This window comes from Chiloscyllium punctatum, chromosome 40 (genome assembly GCF_047496795.1).
Source record: "Chiloscyllium punctatum isolate Juve2018m chromosome 40, sChiPun1.3, whole genome shotgun sequence".
Taxonomy (NCBI): Eukaryota; Metazoa; Chordata; class Chondrichthyes; order Orectolobiformes; family Hemiscylliidae; genus Chiloscyllium; species Chiloscyllium punctatum.
The window spans coordinates 42216841-42237995 of NC_092778.1; the positions used below are offsets into that span (position 1 = coordinate 42216841).

Sequence of the window (21155 nt, forward strand, 5' to 3'; positions counted from 1 at the left end):
TCACCCCTTGACCACCTATGCTCCAGTGAAAAATAAGTAAGTTAGCTCAGAGATTTGTTTTCAGACGTTTTGTAACCATATTCTTAGAGTCATGGCATTCTAACCAGAACTCCATCAATAAACACATTGATTTAGATCCCACCTAGCTTCCCTAGAAAAAAAGAACTGGAAATGACATCACCCACCTTAAGAAACCAAGACCTATAAATAGAGAGACAGGACATACCACCAGCACTTCACCGGAAACTCACAGATGATGTTACCTAGTGTGGTAATGAAATGTCTGAAAACAAACTTTTAAGCTCAGTGAGCTAACTTATCATCAACCTGAGCTACAAATCTTCTCAAAAATTGCTACCAGTGAAAAATGTGGCAGCTTATCCTGCCAATTTTTATAACTTAAATCTTCCATTCTTGACAACATTCTGGTCAATATTTTCTGAACCATCTCCAATTTAATAATATCCTTCCTATGACAGGGCGACCAGAACTAGACACAGTACTCCAGAAGGGCCGTCACCAATGTCCTGTACAACCTCAACATGACATCCCAACTCCTACACTCAAAGGTCTGAGCAGTGAAGGCAAACATGCTAACTGCCTTCTTAACCATCCTGTTTACCTGTGATGCAAATTTCAAAGAATTTTGTACCTGAAACCCTAGGCGCCTGTGTACAACATAGCCCGACCATTAATTGTAGTCTCTGCCCTGTGTTCTAGATTCTACAGCCAGGAGAAACACCTCTCAGATTATTTTGCATGTCAGACCATTTCTCATTCTTCCAAATTCCAGAGAGTATAAGTCCAATCCGAGGAGCAGGAGAATCGACGTTTCGGGCATAAGCCCTTCATCACGAATGAGGCTTGTGGGCAAGGGGCTGAGAGATAAATAGGAGGTGGGTGGGGTTGGGGGTGGGGTGGGGGGAAGGTAGCTGAGAATGTGATAGGTAGATGAAAGTGATGGAGAAAGTGATCGGTCAGAGAGGAGGCTGGAGTGGATGGATGGGAAGGGTGATGGACAGGTCAGGAGGGTGGTGCAGGTTGGAGGCTTGGCACTGGGATAATGTGGGGGAAGGGGAAATGAGGAAACCGTTGAAATCCACTGCAATAGCTATTGAAGGTGAGGGAGAAAGTGATAGGTCGGGGTGCGATAGGTAGCTGAAGGTGAGAGAGAAGGTGATAGGTCGGAGTGCCATAGGTGGATGAAGGTGAGGGTGCAATAGGTAGATGAAGGTGAAGGTGGATTTCAACAGTTTCCTCATTTCCCCTTCCCCCACATCATCAGCATGGATATATATGGTTGGTGTACATCATGCAGTTGTTTGACAACACAGGAAAACCAGATTCAGGCACAGGTGTACCAGAAGGGTTGCCTTTTTTTGGGGTTGGGGTGCCATTGCTGATGGTTGCTGTATTTATGTGTTTACATCTGTCGTTTAGCACTGTACCTGTGTTATGTTCTGATCGTCTATGAGTGAAGCTGATGCCACACTCTTTACGAAGTGCAGGTCTGCTACCAATGTCATTGTTTGGGAATGAGACCAGAAGGTGAAAAGGAGACGAGAGATTCTAATTGTGAGACCCCCACCTCTCCTTTGAATGGAAGGACGCCAGTCCCATTCATGATCGCCAATTCAACTTGACTCAACTCCTTCTGTCCAGCTGCTTTGCCAATCACTCTGTTCCAAAACTGAAAGTTATTCCTCGCTGAAAATGTCTGTTGCACACTTGATCACCTGTGGTTAATGGAGATGAGTTTGAAACTTTCTACAGGATTGAATTAAGAGGATAATGGTACACAAAGAATAGTGACAGGTTAATCATTTTGTGTTTAGGTTTATAGGTCACTACTTCTTTGTGCACTAATTCACGGTGTCTTTTTATTTGTTCACAGAAATAGGACAGGGTTTGCTTTGGCCTTCAACGTGATGTATGGCATGGCCTTTCTGGCTAGCACCTTTTCCCTGTTGTTAGTGTCTGAGAGAACTATAAAATCCAAGCACATTCAGGTCATCAGTGGCCTTCATATCATCAACTTCTGGCTGTCTGCTCTTCTCTGGGATCTGATTAACTATATGATCCCCTGTGTGATGATCCTGGTAAGTAACCAATTCCTGAGCTGACTCGTTCCATATGAGAAATAGAAAAGGAGCCAGGAAATGGCAGAAGAACTGAATGCATACATTGCATCAGTCTTCACAGTAGAGGAGACTAATAGCATTCTAAAATACTAAATAATCAAGGGGCTAAAATGGGGGTGGGGGAGAAGGAAATAAACACAATAATTATCACTAGGGAAAAGATCCTAAGGAACTTGATGGGTTGCAAACAGGATTTTAATGGAAATAGCTGGAGAAATAGTAGATGCACTAATAGTAATCTTCCAAGAATCCTTAGACTCTGGGAAATCCAAGAGGATTAGAAAACTTCCAATGTTATTTCAAAAAGAGAGGGAGATAAAGAAAATTGATCTATAGTTCAGTTAGCTTAACACGAAAAATTGGGAAAATGTTAGAGATTATTATTAAGGATGTAATAGCAGAGCATTTAGAAACATAGTATAATCAAGCAGTCAGCATGACTTTATGAAGAGGAAATCATTACAGTTCTTTGAGGAGGGAACAAGCAGAATAGATAAAGGGAAACTAGTGGATTTAACATATTTGGATTTCCAAAAGACATTTAATAAAATACCACACATGAGGCGACGTAATAAGACCCTGTGATTGTGTACAATATTGGCATGAGTGTGGGATTGGCTAACTATTAGAAGACATTTAATTTGAATAAGTGGGATATTTTCAGGATGGCAGTCTGTAACTAGTGGTGTACCATAAAAATCAGTGATAGGGCCATAATATTTACAATATAGATTAATGACTTGGATAATGGAAATAAGAGTACAAGCTTGTGGACGATACAAAAGCCGGTGGGCAAGCAAGTAGTTGTGATAATACCAGGAGTCAACTGAGATAGAGAGACTGTGTAAGTGAGTGGAAAAAACTTGGCAGATGGAATATAACATGGAAAAAATGTGAGGTTATGTACTTTGGCAGGAAAAATAGAAGAGCTGAATATTATTTAAATGGGGAGAGACTTCAGAAAGCTGTAATACAGAGTGATTGGGGGTCCTAATACATGAATCACTAAAACTAACATACACTTGGTAAGTTCACTCAGTAATAGGGAAAGTAAATGGTCTGTCAGCCTTTATGTCAAAGGGAATGGAGTACAAAAATAGGCTGGTCTTGCTAAATTACACAAGGCACTAGTCAGACATAATTGTGAACAGGTTTTGTCCCTTTATATAAGGAAAGATATGCTGATATTGGAGGCAGTCCAGAGAAAATTCACTGGGTTGATCCCAGGTTTGGGGGGATTTTCATATGAAGAGTGGTTGAGTTGGTTGGGCTTAAGCTCATTGGGGTTCAGAAGAATGAGATGAAATATATAAGATTCTTGGATGTCTTAACAAGATAAGTGCAAAGAGGTTGATTTCCCATATGGGAGAGTCTAGAACCAGAGGACATAACCCTCAGAGTAAAGGGTTTAAGATTTAAGTTGGAGATAAGGAGAAATTTTAACTCTCAAGAGAGTGGTGAATCTGTGAACTTTTTTTAACCTCTGAAGGCTATCGATTCTGTGTTGTTAAATATATTCATAGCTGAGATAGGCATTAATCTTTAAGAGCATTGAGAGTTATAGGGATAAAGCAGGGAAGTGGATGGGGATTATGAGTTGAGCCTTGATGTTCATATGCTCTCAACATCTTTGAAACTGAACCCAGTTAGTAGATATAACTAGGTTAGTAGACATCTCCAGCCAGCATGTGTTTCTATGTTTTTGGAGGAAAGGATAATGATGGAATTTTTTATAAATGGGTCCAAGCTACTCACAGTCTGCTCATGGAGCAGTTTCAGAAGGTGTGGTGCCCAGTCATACCCCCGTACATGCCATTTCTCCTCCCTATTCGTCTAATTCATTTAAATGGGAACTCGATCTATCAGGTTCTAACTGTTACTATGAACCTGCTGCTGATTTAAATTCAGAAATGACATGTGGGACTGGAGTAGTATCTTGAACTAGAAGCTCCATAAAACCTATCTGGGGACCTAGGTTCGAATCCAGCCACGGCAGACGGTGGAATTTGAATTCAATTTTTAAAAATCTGGAATTAAGAATCTACTGATCACCATGAGATCATTGTCGATTGTCAGGAAAAGCCATCTCATTCAGTAATGTCCTTCAGGGAAATCTGCCATCCTAACCTGGTCAGGCCTACATGTGACTCCAAACTCTCAGCAATGTAGTTGACTTCTAATTGCCCTCTGAAATGGCCTAGCAAGCCATTCAGTTGTGCCAATTGCTATAAACGCTCAAAGAAATGAAACCAGATGGATCACTTGGCAGAAAAAGCCCTGCAAAGTCCTCCTCACTAACTTTGGGGGCTAGTGCCAAAATTGGGAGAGGTCTCTCACAGGCTAGTCAAGCAACAGCCTGACATTGTCATACTCACAGAATCATACCTCACAGACAATGTCCCAGACGCCACCATAACCATTCCTGGATATATCTTGGCCCACTGGCAGGACAGACCCATCAGAGGGGGCGGCATAGTGGTATACAGTCGGGAGGGAATTGCTCTGGAAGTCGTCAACATTGATTCCGGACCACATGATGTCTCATTACCTCAGGTCAAACATGGGCAAGGAAACCTCCTGCTGATTACCATGTACCATCCTTCCTCAGCTAATGAATCAATACTCCTCCATGTTGAACAACACTTAGTGGAAGCACTGAGGATAGCAAGAGCACAAAATGTGCTCTTGGTGGGGGATTTCACTGTCCACCGCCAAGAGTGGCTTGTCAGCAGCACTACAGATCGAGCTGCTCAGGTCCTAAAGGACATATCTGCTAGACTGGATCTGTGGCTGGTGATGAGGGAACCAAGAGGGAAAAGCATACTTCACCTCATCCTTACCCGTCTGTCAGCTGCAGATGCATCTGTCTGTGACAGTATCACGAAGTATGACCACTGCACAGTCCTTGTCTTCACATTGAGAATAATATGCATCATGTTGTGTGGCACTATCACTGTGCTAAATATTACAATGCGATCTAGCAACTCGACTGGGCATCCATGAGGCACTGTGGGCCATCAACAGCAGCAGAATTGTACTCTAGCATAATGTATAATCTCATAGCCTGGTATGTCCCCCACTCAACCATTACTATCAAGCCAGGGGATCAATCCTGGTTTAGTGGAGAGTGCAGGAGGGCATGCCGGGAGCAGCACAAAGCATACCTGAAGATGCGATGTCAGCTTGGTGAAGCCACCAAACAGAGCTACTTGCATGCCAAACAGCATAGCCAGTAAGTGATAGAGCTAAGCAATTCACAGCCAATGGCTCAGGTATAAGCTCTGCAATCCTGCCACATCCAGTTGTGAATAGTGGTAGATAATTAAACAACTCACTGAAGGAGGAGGCTCCACAATTGTTCCCATCCTCAATGTTGGAAGAACCCAGCACATCAGTGTAAAAGATAAGGCTGAAGCTTTTACAGCAATCTTCAGCCAGACATGCCAAGTAGATGATCCATCTTGGCCTCCTCCAGTGGTCCCCAGCATTACAGATACTGGTCTTCAGCCACTTTGATTCACTCCACATGGTATCAAGAAATGGTGAGAGACACTGGATACTGCAAAGGCTACGGGTCCTGACAAACATTCTGGCAATAATTCTGAAGACTTGTACTCCAGAACTTGCCATTCTCCTTGCCCAGTTGTTCCAGTCCAGTTACAACACTAGCATTGACCCAACAATGTGGAAAATTGCCCAGGTATGTCCTGTACATAAAAAAAAAGGACAAATCCAACGCAGCTAATTACCACCCCATTTGTCTACTCGTGATCATCAGTTAAGTGATGGAAGATGTCATCAACAGTGCTATCAACCAGCACCTACTCAGCAATCACCTGCTCAGTGATGCCCAGTTTGAGTTCCACCAGGGCCACTGAGCTTCAGACTTAATTACAGCCTCAGTCCAAACACGGACAAAAGAGCTGAATTCCAGCGGTGAGGTGAGAGTGAAAGTCCTTGACGTCAAGGCTGCATTTGATCGAGTGTGGCGTCAAGGAGCCCTAGGAAAACTGAATTCAATGGGAATCAGGGGGCAAACTCTCCACCGTTTAGAATCATAGCTGACACATAGGAAGATGGTCGTGGTTGTTGGAGGTCAGTCATTTCAGATCCATGGCATCTCAGCAGGAGTTCCTCAGGGTAGTGTCCTTGGCCCAGTCATCATCAGCTGCTTCATCAGTGACCTTCCTTCCATCATAAGGTCAGAAGTGGGGATGTTCGCCAATGATTGCCAATGATTGCAACTCCTCAGATACTGAAGTAGTCCATGTTCAAATGCAACAAGATCTGGACAATATCCAGGCTTGGGCTGACAAGTAGCAAATAAGATTCCCACCACACAAATGCCAGGCTATAACCATCACGAATAAGAGACAATCTAACCACCACCCCTTGGCATTCAACGGTGTTACCATCACTGAATCCCCCACTATCAATGTCCGGGTGTTATCATTCACCAAAAAACCAATCGGACTCCACACATTATTATAGTAGCTACATGATCAGATCAGAGGCTAGGAATACTGCGGTGAGAAACACACCACCTGACTCCCAGAGCTTGTCTACCATCTGTAAAGCACAAGTCAGGAGTGTGATGGAATATTCCCCACTTGCCTGGATGAGTGCAGCCCCAATAATACTCAAGATGCTTGACACCATCCAGGACAAAGCAGACTCAGCTGGACTCCCCACATAAACACAGTGGCTGAACAAGCAGGTCGGATGTTAGGAATTCTGCGGCAAATAACTCTCCTCCTGACTGCCCAAAGCCTGTCCATCATCTACAAAGCACAAATCAGGAGCGTGATGGAATACTTCCCAGTTACCTGGATGACTGCAGCGCCAACAACACTCAAGAAGCTTGACATCATCCAGGATAATGCAACCTGCTTCATTAGCACTACATCTACAAGCATCCACTCCCTCCACCACTGATGCTCTGTATCAGCAATGTGTACTACCTACAGATGCACTACAGAAATTCACCAAAGATCTTGAGACAGCACCTTCCAAACCTACGACCATTTAGAAGGTCAAGGGCAGCCAGCAATGCCCATATCCCACAAATGAATAAAGAAAATAAAAGATCTCTTTAACTCCGTGTTTGGCCATTTGATGATATCCCCATTCCACCTCGGGTTTTATTGAAATTGTCTTTCCAGAAATGATTCTCTGTAGCGAAAGTCCAGTATAATTGTGAGTCACTGTAAATGTGTTCAGAACCAATCATTATTTTTTGAATAATATTCTACCTTTGCCCAACAATCATAATCAGCAATGACATAGTCTAAACCAGAGGTGGGGAACCTTATCATGTTGGAAGGCCGCATTATGTTCATTGTAATCTAATTAGGCTGCATCCAAGAAACTTGAATTATATATTCTTCAAAATTCACATTATTTTGTAAAAGTCTAACTACTATGTACTAACTAACTAAAAAAAAATGAAAAAAATGTTAATTCTAAAGTTAAATCTCTGGTATTTTAAATACGTTCTTTTTAAGATTAAAATAAAAATAATAAAGGATGAAAAAAACATATTAATAAAAAATAAAAGATTTGTTCTGCAAAATTTGGATTCATTCAAAAGGCCACACACAATGGCCTAGAAGGCCGCATGCAGGTTCCCCATCCCTGGTCTAAATCCTCTGCAAAACCTGTGGCTGTGACACTGAGGCGCTTTATTGCCTAGCACGAACTGGATCTGTTTGGGCTCTTGATCCTTTTTTTTTATTTATTCACAGAAAATGGGCATAGGCCAGCATTTATTTCCCATCCCTAAATGTTAAGAGTTAACCACATTGCTGTAAGTCTGGAATCATCTATAGGTCACATGATGGCAGTTTCCTTTGCTCTAGGACATTAGTGAACCAGATAGATTTTTGCAACAATCAACAATGTTTCAAAGTCACCGTTAGACTCTTAATTCCAGATTCTGCCATGCAGGACAAATACAGGTACCCAGAACATTACCTGGTCTCTACATTAATAATCTAGTGATAATAACACTAGATCATTGTCTCCCCCTTATTATGAGACTGGACCTTGAAGTGAAAACAGTGTGATCCTCGTAATATTTAAAAAAAACAAGAAGTGGACTGAGAAACATATTTACTTTATTTGTTTTCAGGTGATGTTCCAGATCTTTGATCTGCAACCTTTCACTGTGCAGCAGCATCTTGGAGATGTGTTGATACTTCTACTTCTTTATGGCTGGTCCATTATCCCCATCATGTACCTCTTCCACTACTTCTTCACTACAATTGCCACAGCCTACACCAGAATCACCATAATCAACATCTTGACTGGGACAGCCACCTTCTTGGCCATTACAATTATGAACATTCCAGGTACTTCAAATTAAGAGACTCCAAAATGGGAGTTTAAGGTTTGAAAATTCTACTCTACTGCTCCAACTCACTGTAGAATCTTGATGTTTGAATATTGCAATTCGACTGTGAAAGCTTTGACACAATGTACTGTATTAAGATCATATTTCTTTCTGTGCCAGGCCCTGCATTATTGCTGTCACTGGAACATGTATTGGTGCCATCACAATGTCCTGCATCAGTATTATTATAGAATGCTTCATTGGTGCTTTCACATAAGTACCATCAGAAGGCCATGCCTTAGTCTACTCACAGTAGAAGTGGCATGTGGTGAAGGTACATCACTCTATGCAGATGCTATCATGGTATTCTTCATTTGCACTGTGGTGCAAATGCCAAAATCCAGTTGTTTCCCAGGATTTTGCAGAGATTGGCAAGGAAGAGCCAGAAAAACACAGAAACTCTTTGACACAGAAGGAGGCAATTTGTTCCAACAGAGAAAGAACTTTCTGATCTGGTCTTGCTTTTCAGTTCTTGGGCCATTGCCATGTTGGATATGGCACTCCAGGTGCCTATCCAAGTAGTTCCAAGTCACCAGGCATTACATGCATCTCATTATAATCAGCTCAAGAAGAACATTGACAGTTTAATTATGTGATATAAGAGAAAGACCAGTTCATCTAACTGCCCTTGGAGAGAGCTTGTCTTTAGGGAAGGAGAAAAAAAAATACAATTAATAAAAGTATGCACTAGTTTCTGAGGCAGTACGTTTTTCCACCAATTCTAGCACTGTACGTTCCTATAGGAAATTAGTCTGCTGAGTTTAGGGACCTCCAATCAGTTCTGTTGCTTCTTTCCCATTATTGCCAGTTTGTGAACTTGATTTTTGTTGGCAGCTGAAATGTTTCTGATTTGAGGTAAATAATATCAGATGTCCCACCCAGTGGGAGCCACCATACTTGTTTAGGGAGGGGTGAAGGTTATGGGAGTGGGGTTTGGTTGGCAAGACTCCTGAAAAATAGTTGAGAAATATATTTAATCCAGCTTCATTATATTTAATTGTTTCTTCCCACAGAACTTGATCTGACAGACCTAGCAAAGATTCTGGATGCAGTGTTTCTTGTGTTACCCAATTACTGCTTGGGACAGGCTATCAATGATTTTTACCAAAATTACCAATTGATTGCAGTGTGCACAAGAAGCCCACTTGCCAAGTATTTGTGCGAAGCATTCAGTGAGTATGCCTCCAGTCTCAAATGCCTTTACATACATTACTTATGATCAGGAAGGACCTGGCAGGAGGAGTGATGATCATGCGTTTGTGATGATATGTCATATAGTCAGACACAAAAATAATGGAAGCAAAAAGCAGTCAGACAGAAGTGGGTCTTATCTCATGTGTTCAGCCAGCTCCAGTCTTTTGTAGCTGACTAATCAGTTAGTACACAGTGTTTTATGCTTCCATTAATCATGTGGTTAAATTATACATACTCACATGGCATGTGCATCTATAATTCACACCACATGAATGTGAATCTCTAATCTTCTGTCTCTTAACTATCTACTACCAAATGGTCTGAGTTGCCTAGATACAGAGAAATGGAAAAGAAAGCAAGAAACTTTAAGCAATGTTAAAATTTGATATTATGTCTAATAAACCTGTTCTCACCTTGTAAGTTTTTAATGCTTTGCAGACATCACCTATCAGACTGACTACTTTTCCTGGGAATCTCCTGGAGTTGGCCGCTTCATTTTTGCTCTGGCAGTCCAGGGCTTGGTCTTTCTGATTTTCCTCCTCCTTATTGAGTTCAGTTTCTTCAAAGTATTGTCCAATTTGTTCCATTATATTGTTTGGAGAAAGAGAATGGTGAGTTCAATGAACACAACAGTTAGCTAATTAATTAACCATGTGAGGCTGAGAACAACTTTTCTCTGACTTGCTACATTGTCATTGCTGCCAAGTGAATTTGAGGAAACTTAAGTGAACATTACCAGACTACTTGCTGCCAGTGTTCTCTGTTACTGAATTTCTGGTTTGGATTTAATCAGAATATAATTATAAGAACAAATAGTAATAGGAAACACTCAATTGAGTTGTATTCTGGAATTTAATTGAGAGGTTCAGGGTGGGAGGATGGTGGTTATATATGGAACAATGGATATCTATGAGTGATAGGAGAAAGTGAGGACTGCAGATGCTGGAGACCAGAGTTGAAAAATGTGTTGCTGGAAAACGCAGCAGGCCAGGCAGCATCCGAGGAGCAGGAGAATCGACGTTTTGGGCATAAGCCCTTCTATGAGTGATATACAGGCTGGAATCGGTTTGGGGTGGTTCATACATTGGATAACTGATTCTGACCAGTGAGATACAGACCAAAAAATCTAATTGGAGGTTTGAATAAATATCAGATAGCCAGGATAATTTACAGTTTGAGATCAAAGAGTACAGTTGGCATAGCAATTATGCCAAATAGCAATAGCAAATACAGACTGTTATCTAATTGAGGGGTCTGGGGGTTTATATATCGAACAGCAAATACTCAGGAATAAGTTACTGGCTGAAGTCAAATAGAGAAATTCCAACAGTCATTGATTTGTTGTTTTACACGGTTAGAGAATCCTCAAAGTGCAAAATCCCTCAGTCAAGGGATTATGTAAATCGATTGGAACAAGTGGATTGGATTCACTGAATTACATTTTTCTCATTCCTGACAGGATTCCTGAAGTCATCTCCACCATTGCAGAAATTAACCCAAATCTCTCTCCCAGGCAAGTGTGGTGACCCAAGAGAAAGGGGAGATCCTTGAGAAGGGACAACCTGGGGAGTGACAGAGAATCTAGAGGATGATGGGTCTCAGAGAGTGGAGGTACTTGGAGACTGAAGGAGAAGCTGGAGATGGAGAGACTGGGGGAGGACCTAGAAGAAGGTGTTCTCAGGGAGCAAGGCGACCCCAGAGTGGGAGGGAAGCCAGGGACTGCAGGAAGCCTCAGAGGGGGAATTAGAAGGGGGCTCCAAAGTACTTGAACTGAGCTGTATGAGTGTTCTTCACTGTCGGTGAGCTTTGTCCTGGACAGGGGGTAGCTCATCATCAAGGACAGAGACTTACCTAAATAATTTCATTAAGAGAGATAAGTTTCTATGTCTGTGTAGATTGTTTGTTTGTGAAGTTTAATGCAATCATTAAGGCACAAAACATAAACCAAAAGTTCCGAAAACATGGAAAGGTCAGCCAGCATCTGTGGAGACAGAAAGCAGGTTAACCTTTCGAGAATTTACTGTTCTCAATTCTAGTGCAACATCAATACGTTTCCTCTGCCAACACACATTAAGTGACCTGCTGTGAATTTCTAGCACATTCTGTACTAGTTATGTTTGAATGGTGTGGTAGGTATGAACATGCTAATATTTCTGCCTTCTATTAGGCTTCAATTTTAAATGGCAGCATACTACAGCCAGTTGAAGACTCTGATGTTAGGGATGAGCGTTTGAGGATAGAGGAGTCAACAGTTTCCGAAATGGACTGCCCGTTAGTGATAAAGGACCTCCTCAAGGTAAGTGTGTTGTCTCCCAGCAATAGTGGTAATTCCAATTGCTGCAGGAAGCCAAGTGTGCAGTTATGAGAATGTGCTCAGTGACCTGTCTAGAACACCCTGCTTTAGGAAGCTTGGAGTTGTAGCTGGAGCAGTGATTTGCAGTGTAACTCCTTTTAACCACAGTGAGAGGTCACCTCTGACAATTCAATCCCTTCAGCCACCACCTGTTCTACTGCATTAAACAGTGATGCACTTGAAATCAGAAGTCTGAACAATGAGGGCATCTCAGTCATTCAAAATATGGCATTCTAGATCTGCAATAGAGTTAGTCCTGTCACTCTGCTGTCACAAAATCCTACCCCACTCTCTACAAGGGTCTTCGCTGCTTTTCCAAGGATCCTTCTGCTTCTAGGATGTTTCCTCTATCACCCTCCCATGTTCCTCGTTCTCCACCTGGATCTTCATCCATTCTACTGGTCTTTTGCCCCACTGTCTGTGCCTTCCCTCCCCCACCCTAAAACCTACCATCTCCCCATATTCTCCATGTTCCCCCATCATAAGCATAGAATATGAAGCTAAACTAACCAAGAATATAAAAACAGTATTGGTTCCTCAGAGGCAGAGACTGGAGAAATTATTATTTTTTAAAATCATTGATGAAATGTGAGCATTGCTGGCATTTATTGCTAATACCTAGTTGTTCTTGAGAAGAAAGGGGGTCAAGAATGAGAAAATGGCAGAGACACGGAACAATTATTTTGTGTTTGTCATCATTGTAGAAGACACAAGTTACAATTCCAGAAGATTAAAAAGAGAGTGGAACCTAATACAGTGAACATGAAGGAAGAAAGCAGAGTATCAGAGTAAAGGGCAGCTATTCGCAATGACAGAAGGTGGGATGTGGTGTTCCTTAAGGTTGTGTGCTGGGGTCGCTACTCTTCATAATTCATCTTAACATTTGGAATCAAAAGTTAAATTTATGGAGTACATAAAATTGAGAGGTGATGGTTGTGATAAAAACTGATATATACATATTGTCAATATAATTTATTTTAAGTTTGGATTTGGAATTTTGAGTCAGTAGCATATAGGTTTTCTGTGTCAGAAGTCGATCATCTTGTAAGCATTTTTGTAGTGATTGTGATTTCTTTGAAAAGAGTTTGCGAAGGCTACTTTGGCAGTCTAATGGGTTTGTGTTTTCTTTAAGAATTTGCAACTTACGCTTATGATCTGTTTTTAAAAATTCCAGACTTAGATTTTCTTTTAAGCTTTAGACATTCTTGTTTCAGTTTTACTTTGTTTTGGGCAATTCTATGAAACCTTTGCATGGAGGTGCATATGTAGAGCAGTGCTCCTGAGAACAGGACTATGTGGTAAACTAGATTACCTTAGAGGAAGGAGTTAGTGATCATCCCAGACCAAAAGAATTGGGATAAAACTCTGAATAGGACTTGAAATTGAGTTGTTTTAACTCAGGAATAAACTATCCTCATCTAGGAATTAAAGTCACAGTTACTTTAAATCTGTTGAGGTACTTGAGAAAGGGATTATGGTGTGAGTACATTCGAGACTGCTATTGGGTACTGTACAGGGCTGTTGATATTTCATTTGAAATTTATAAAGGAGAATTTTGGGGTTAATGAGATTCTACTTTTACTCTGTGTTAAAACACTGAATTTGTTTTACAAGTAAACAGATTGGTTTATTCTATTTTATCTTATTTTCTTTTGCTTAATAAATGCAATTCTGTCTAAGTTAAGAGACCACCTCATTAAAAACCAAAACAAAAGAATTTATGATTTGCCAAGGCAGATGTGTAATAACATCAGCTGGAATCATAACTAGTCAATACAGAAGAGAACTGTAACAAATTACAGGTGACATTAACAAATCTGTAGAATGTGAGATCATTTGGTAAATTCATTAGATATGTGTGAGTTGGTACATTTTAATGGAAAAATGAGTAGGCTTACTTATTACTTGGACAGTGTAGGTCTACATGGGCAAAGGAGCAATGGGATCTTGAGGTATAAATACACAAATCGTTAACAGTTGTGCTATATGTTTAGCAAGGCCATAAGAAATGTAAACCAAGCATTTGGGCTTTGTTTCTAGAGAGATAAGCATGAAAATGAGGTTACATTTTACTAAACCAGTGTGCAGAGCTTTCATTCGCCTTAACTTGCAGTTTAAAATCCCTACATTATCAGCAGCTTTCTCTAAGGGGTGTTCCCAGATTCTTCTTTGTCATTGTGGGGCTGGTGCATGGCATTATTTGAATTGAGGCTATCCTGTGTTTTGTTGGGATAGAGACTCTAGGGAATGAACAGCGTCAGATGTTTGGCCTAAAATTTCAGGTAAGTGGATACCTTTTTCTGTGATTCGAATAGTTCACTGTTGGGAAAATCTGGGTTATTAGAATCTTGTATATTTCAATAAGATCACTTCACATCCTTCTGCATAGAGTATGGACCCAACCTGCAAAAGCTTTGCTCATAACCCAACCCTAGCATGAACTGATTGGGTTTCTGTGGTATCCTATGTAATCCTGTGAAATGGTAGAAATAGTGAACAAATATTTTATGTCTGTATTGGAGGACTCAATTACATCCCTGAAATAGAGACAATCAAGGAACTAATATAAGTGAGGAATTGAAGGTAATTAGTATGAGGGAAGAAAAATGATTGGAAAACCGAAGGAACTAAGAACCAACAAATCCCAGAGCCAAAGGCCTGCATTCTAGAATTCTAAAAGGGATAGCAATGGAGATAATAAATGCACTGATTCTAACTTTGCAAAGTTTCTACATTCTAGATTGGTCCTGGTGGATTGGATGTGAAGAAAGGGGGAGAAAGAAATCAAGGGAAGTACAGATCAGGCAGCATGATGTCAATCATTGGCAAGATGCTGGAATCTATTATGGATGTTGAAAATCATAGTATAATCAGACATGTAAACATAGTTTTTATGAAAAATTTATTAAGAGATTTTAAGAATGTAATGGATTGAGTAAATAAAAGGGCCACAAAATGTAGTGTACATGGATTTCTAACAGACAGGCAAGAGGTGACACACAAAATATTACTAAGGAAGACAAAGGCTTGTGGATTTGGGGGTAACATATAAGCATGGATGTAGGATTGGTTAATGGACAGGAGGCATAAATTGTGCTTTTTCAAATTATGATTTAGAGGTGCCACTGTTGGACTGGGATGGACAAAGTTCAACATCACACAACACCAGCTTATAGTTGAACAGGTTTATTTGGAAGCATGAGCTTTCGAAGTGCTGCTTCTTTATCGGTTAGTGAAGAAACTTGATGAAGAAGCAGTGCTTCGAAAGCTAGTGCTTCCAAATAAACCTGTTGGACTATAACCTGGTGTTGTGTAATTTTTAACTTTTTCAAGTTAGCAGCCAAAACCAGTGAAATTCCAGAAGAATCAGTGCTGAAGCCTCTATGATTTATGATCAATATTAATGACCTACATAAATAGACAGAGTATTGAATCCAAATTTCTGATGTTATCGGCCCAGTTTTACAAATCTCTCGTGATAGGACAATCCTGCCATCCCAGGAACAAATCTGGTGAATATTTGTTGCTCTCCCTCTATGACAATAATATCTTTCTGGAGATAAAGAGACCAAAACTGCACAGAGTACTCCAGATGTTGGTCTAACAAAGCTTCTACTCAATTGAAGTAAGATTTCAGTATTTCTGTACTTTAATCCTCTCACATGGGAAATTGTGTCTTACAAATTTGATTGGGATTTTTGAAGAGGTGACCAAGAAGCTAAATGAGGGTAGTGCAGTAGACATCTGCATGGGTTTTAGAAAAGCCTTTGACAAGATGCTGAATTTTAGACCGGTTACAAAGGTTAGATCACATGGGAACCAGAGGGATATAGTCAATTGGATACAAAATTGGCTTGAAGGTAGAAGAGAGAGGGTGGTGGCAGAGGGCTGTTTTTCAGACAGGCAGCCTATGACCAGCAAAGATTGGTGTTGGGTCCACTGTTGCTTGTCATTTATATAGACAATTTGGTTTGAGAGTATAGGAGGCATTGTTAGTAAATTTGTGGATGACATCGAAATTGTTATAGTGGGCAGTGAAGAAGCTTATCTAAGAGTACAATGGAATCTTGATCAACTGTGTCATGGACTGAGGAATGCCAGATGGAGTTAAATGCAGATAAAAGCGAGGTGTTGCATTTTGGTAAGGCAAACCAGGGCAGGACTTACACCCTTAATAGTAGGGACCTGAAGAGTGTTGTCGAACATAAAGATCTAAGGATGCAGGTACACCTAGAAAGTGGCATCACAGGTAGACAGGATGGTGAAGAAGGCCTTCATCAAGGTGGAGTACTGAGTACAGGAGTTAGGACATCATGTTACAGCCAACAAGATATTGGAGATGCCACATTTAGAGTACCATGCACAATTCTGGTTGCGCTGCAACAAGAATGATGTTATTGAACTGGAAAGAGTGCAAAAAAGATTTACAAGAATGTTACTGAAACTGGAAGGTTTGAATTATAAGGAAAGGCTGAATAGACTGGGACTTTGTGAGGGGAGACCTAATAGAGGTTTATAAAATCGAACGGGGCATAGGTAAAATGAATAGCCAAGATCTTTTCCCCAAGATAGGAGAATCTAGAACTAGATGGTATAGGTTTAAAGTGGGAAGGGTAAGATTTAAAAGGGACATGAGGGGTAATTTTTTCACATAGAAGGTGGAGCATGTATGGAATGAGCTGCCGGAGGAAGTGGTAGAAGTGAATACAATTACATCATTTAAAAAACATTTGGACAGGTATATGGATCAGAAAGGTTCAGAGGGGTATGGGTCAAATGCAAGCAAATGGAATAAGTTTAATTTAGGAAACCTGGTTGGCATGGATAAGTTGGACCAAAGGGCCTGTTTCTCTGCTCTCTACCCCCATTCCTCTATGATATGTTTGGTGGGAACATAACGCATAAAGAGCATACAAAGAGACTGCATAGGATACTGTTGGTTTAACTGGTTGGGCAACAAGCTGTCAGAAGAAGTATGGGAGCAAATGTGAATTTATTTGCTTTCCATCATGAGAATAGAAAAGCAGAATATTTTTGAAAAGGTTGGAAGCATTTCAATTATGATGTTCAGAGACTTGTGCACTTGGACATAGAATACAGAAAGTTAGCACCTGGGCACAGCAGACAATTAGGAGGGAAGATGGCATCTTCTTATCTTGCAAGTGGATTGAAATGGAAGAACAAGAAAGTCTTGATACAATTGCAGTGGGCTTTAATGAGACCGTACCTAGGGTACAGTATGAGTTTTGATTCCCCTTTCTCTGGAAGGATATACTTGGAAGCATTGCAGTGACAAGTTCAGTACATTGGTCCCAGGGATAAGAAAGTTGCACTACTGTTCCCTCAAACCTGTATGGGCATGCAGTTGCTAAGAAGCTTTGTGCATGGTTTCTATGTGCGACAAGACACATTAAAAAGGAATGCTGAGGAAACTAAAACACAGAGCACAGACCTTAAGATAAGGATGAGCATTTAGGGTTGAAGTAAACAATTTCTTCACTCAGAGTGTTGTTATTTGGCATTAGAATTGTGACACAAAAGGTTAGAGATGCTCTGTCATTGATTATATTCAAGGCAAGATAAATCTTTGATCTCTCAGGCAATGGGCAGAGGTGGGCAGAAAAGTCAATGCAAAAAGTCACCTGTGATCATATTAATTGGTGGAGCAGCCTCAAGGGCCAATTGGTCTCCTCCTGATCATATTTGTTAGTGTTCTTATGAAAGGCTCAATAGAAATTCATTTCTTTCTTTTACACATCGTAGAATAAACACCTCTGCTCTGGGTGACTCAAGACTTTGATGTTCAGGTGGGGTTTGGAGTTGGGAGGTGTTGAGGATTGTGGGGGAATGGCCTTCTCATGTTCAAGGTGGTCACTACTTGACATTAACTCCCAATTGCATTTATGTTAAAGTGCTCATTGATCTCAAAGTTGGACTTCACATTTTGTCTTTCAGATTTATCGCAATGAATCAACTCTTGCTGTTAACAGGATTTTTTTAGCTGTAAATAAAGGAGAATGCTTTGGACTACTTGGGTTTAATGGAGCTGGAAAGACAACCACCTTCAAGATGTTGACTGGTGACGAGAAAGTGAGCGGAGGGGATGCCTTTATCGCAGGTTACAGCATTCTGAAAAGCAGAAATAAAGTGAGCACTTGCAGACTACTCATAGTACATAGTGTTTTTAAAAATTTGTTCATGGAATGTTAGCATCACTCGCTAAACCAGCATTTATTTACCATCCCTAATTGCTGTGGAGTAGATGGTAGTGAGCTTTTTGAAAGACTATAACCCTTAGGATGTAAGGACACCCATAGAGCTGTTAGGAAGGGTGTTTTAGGATTTTGATCAAGTAACACTGAAGGAACTGCAGTATATTTCAAAGTCAGGATGGTGTATGGTTTGGAGAGATAATCGCAGTAGATGATTTTCCTATGCACCTGCTGCCTTGTCCCTCTTGGTGGTTGAGGTTGCGTACTTGGAAGGTGCTGTAGAAGGAACCTAGGTGAGTTAGTGCAGTGCATTCCACGGACAGTACAAACTACTGCTACTGTGAAGAAAGAGTGAATATTGAACGTGGTGGTTAGGGTGCCAACCAAGCAGGCTGCTTTGTCCTAGGTTGTGTTGAACTTCTTGAGTGTTGTTGGGGCTGCACTCAACCAGGCAAGTGATGAGTATCCTATTACAGTCCTGACTTGTACCTTGTAAATGGTGGACAATCATTGGGGAGACAGAATGCAAGTTACCTGCCTTAAAATTCCTAGCTCCTCACTTATAATTGTGGCCACAGTGTTTAAATGGTTCCCAACTCCAAACCGCAGATATCAGAGGTGTCTGCACTGATATGCAGCAAGATTTCGACAATGTCCAGATTTGGATTAAGTGGCAAGCACCATTCATGCCAGGCAATGACCATCCCTAACAAAATAGAATTCAACCATCTCCCTTTGACAGTCATTAACAGTTAACAGGCTATTGATAAATCACAAACTATCAATCTCCTGCGGGTTACTATTGACCAGAAACTAATATTGTCCAAGTGTTGCTGCATTTTGGCACAGACACCTCTAACATCTGAGGTGTCATAAATGATGGTGAATATGCTGAATATGTCAGTGATCATCCCCACTTCTGACCTCATGGTAGAGGGAAAATCATTGATGAGGCAACTTAAGATGGTGGAGCCTCGGACACTAGATTGCGGAATAGTGAAGGTATTGTACTAAAGTATTTTGACTGAGATAGTTGACCTCCAACGACCATATCTTCCTTTCAATTAAGTATTACTCTAACCAGTGGAGAGGTTTCCCCCAAATTCTTATTGACTCCAGTTATGTTATGGCGGTTTGATGCTATATTCAGTCAAATGCGTCTTGATGTCAAAGGTACTGTCTCCTCTGGAGTTAGTTCTATTGTCTATGTTTGAACTCAGGTTATTATCAGGAGCTGAGTGGCACTGGCAGAACTCAAACTAACTATCAGTGAGCAGATTATTCCTTTGCAAGCATTGCTTGATCACTATTAGCAACTGCTTCCATCACTTTAATAATTGAGGGTAAACCAATAGGGCAATAATTGGCTGGATTGGATTTATCCTCTTTTTTGAGGACAGGACATACCTGGATGTTTTTCCAAATTGTGGATGCCATGGTTGTAGCTGGACTGGAACAGCATGACTGGGTACATGGATAGTTCTGGAGCACAAGTCTTTCCTGTTATCGCTGGAATGCTGTCAGGACCCATAGTCTTTCTGAGATCCAGTGCCTTCATCCATTTCTTGATATCACATAACATGAATTGAATTGGCCAAAGACTGACATCAGTGATGTTGGAGGAAGGCAAAATGGATCACCACGATACTTCTGGCTGAAGATGGATGTAATTGATTCAGCTTGATCTCTTGTACTGATATGCTGGATTCCCACATAGTTGAGGATAGGGATCATGATTGCATGTGACAGGACTGCAGAGCTTATATTTGAGGTTGTGAGATTGTTCAGCCCTTCTATTGCATGCTGCTTCCACTGTTTAGCACATAGTTCCAAGTTGTTACTTTACCAGATTGACATCTCATCTTTAGGTATACCTGGTATTGCTGCTGTGATACCCTCCTATACTCTTCATTGAATCAGGATTGATCCCCTTTCTTGATGGTAATGTTAGAGTTGAGGATAAACCAAAGTGTGAGGTTACAGATATTGTTTGAATATTGTTCTGATGCTAATGGCCAACGACACCACATGGATTCCCAGTTTTGTGATGCTATATCTGTTTGATGTCTGTCTGATTTAGCCTGGTATAAGTGGTACTCAACACAATGGGGAGTATCCTCAATACGGGAGACAGAACTTTGTGTTCAGAAAGACTGTGCAGTGAGTGAGGTCTCCTCACAATATTGTCATGGACAGACATATCAGGGACAGGTAGATTGGTGAGGACAAAATCAAATAAGTTTTGCCTCCTTGTTGGTTTCCTCACCATTTACTGCAGACACAGTCTGGCATCTGTAGAACTCAGCCAGCTCAGTCAGTAGTTATGCTACCAAGCTACTTCTGGTGATGGACACACAGTATATTCTGCGCCTTCCCATGGTTTGAGCTGCCTCTATGTGATGTTTAACATGAAGGAGCACTGATTCATTAGCTGAGGTACGGTGGTGGTGATCAGCAGGAAGTTTTCCTGCCATTATCTGATGCCGTGAACTTCATGGGGTCAGAAGTCAATGTTGAGAACACCCAAGGTAGCTTCGTCCTAACTGTATATTACTTTGCCACCACCTCCGGCAGGCAGTTTTGTTTTTCTTCTATGCAGTTTCCAGAACCGCAAGTCAGTACTGTGATCCATGTCGCATAACAATTCCCATGTGTGAAGTTGGACTGTGCATGTGCAGCTTAGAAGGAACATTGCTGATGGGTCTTACTAATGGGAGAGAACATATACACTGATGCAGATGATGGTGTCTGGGACAGTCATACTCACAGAATTATACTTCATAGACAATGTCAAGCTGTTGCTTAACTAGTCTGTAGGACAGCTCACCCAATTTTGGCACCAGTGCCTCAACATTAATAAGGAG

At 41.0% G+C, this 21155-nt stretch overlaps 1 protein-coding gene across 3 annotated transcripts in view; it reads left to right on the forward strand.

Annotated features, from left to right (window-relative positions):
- The window catches only part of abca3b (ATP-binding cassette, sub-family A (ABC1), member 3b), a 115139-nt gene that overhangs the window by 68236 nt on the left and 25748 nt on the right, over nucleotides 1-21155 (forward strand). For all 3 annotated transcript variants that reach the window (XM_072559638.1, XM_072559639.1, XM_072559640.1), the window contains 6 exons: nucleotides 1895-2099; nucleotides 8272-8491; nucleotides 9546-9704; nucleotides 10165-10337; nucleotides 11894-12022; nucleotides 18035-18226. In XM_072559638.1, the coding sequence (XP_072415739.1) occupies nucleotides 1895-2099; nucleotides 8272-8491; nucleotides 9546-9704; nucleotides 10165-10337; nucleotides 11894-12022; nucleotides 18035-18226 (1078 nt within the window). The remainder of the gene's footprint in view (nucleotides 1-1894; nucleotides 2100-8271; nucleotides 8492-9545; nucleotides 9705-10164; nucleotides 10338-11893; nucleotides 12023-18034; nucleotides 18227-21155) is intronic.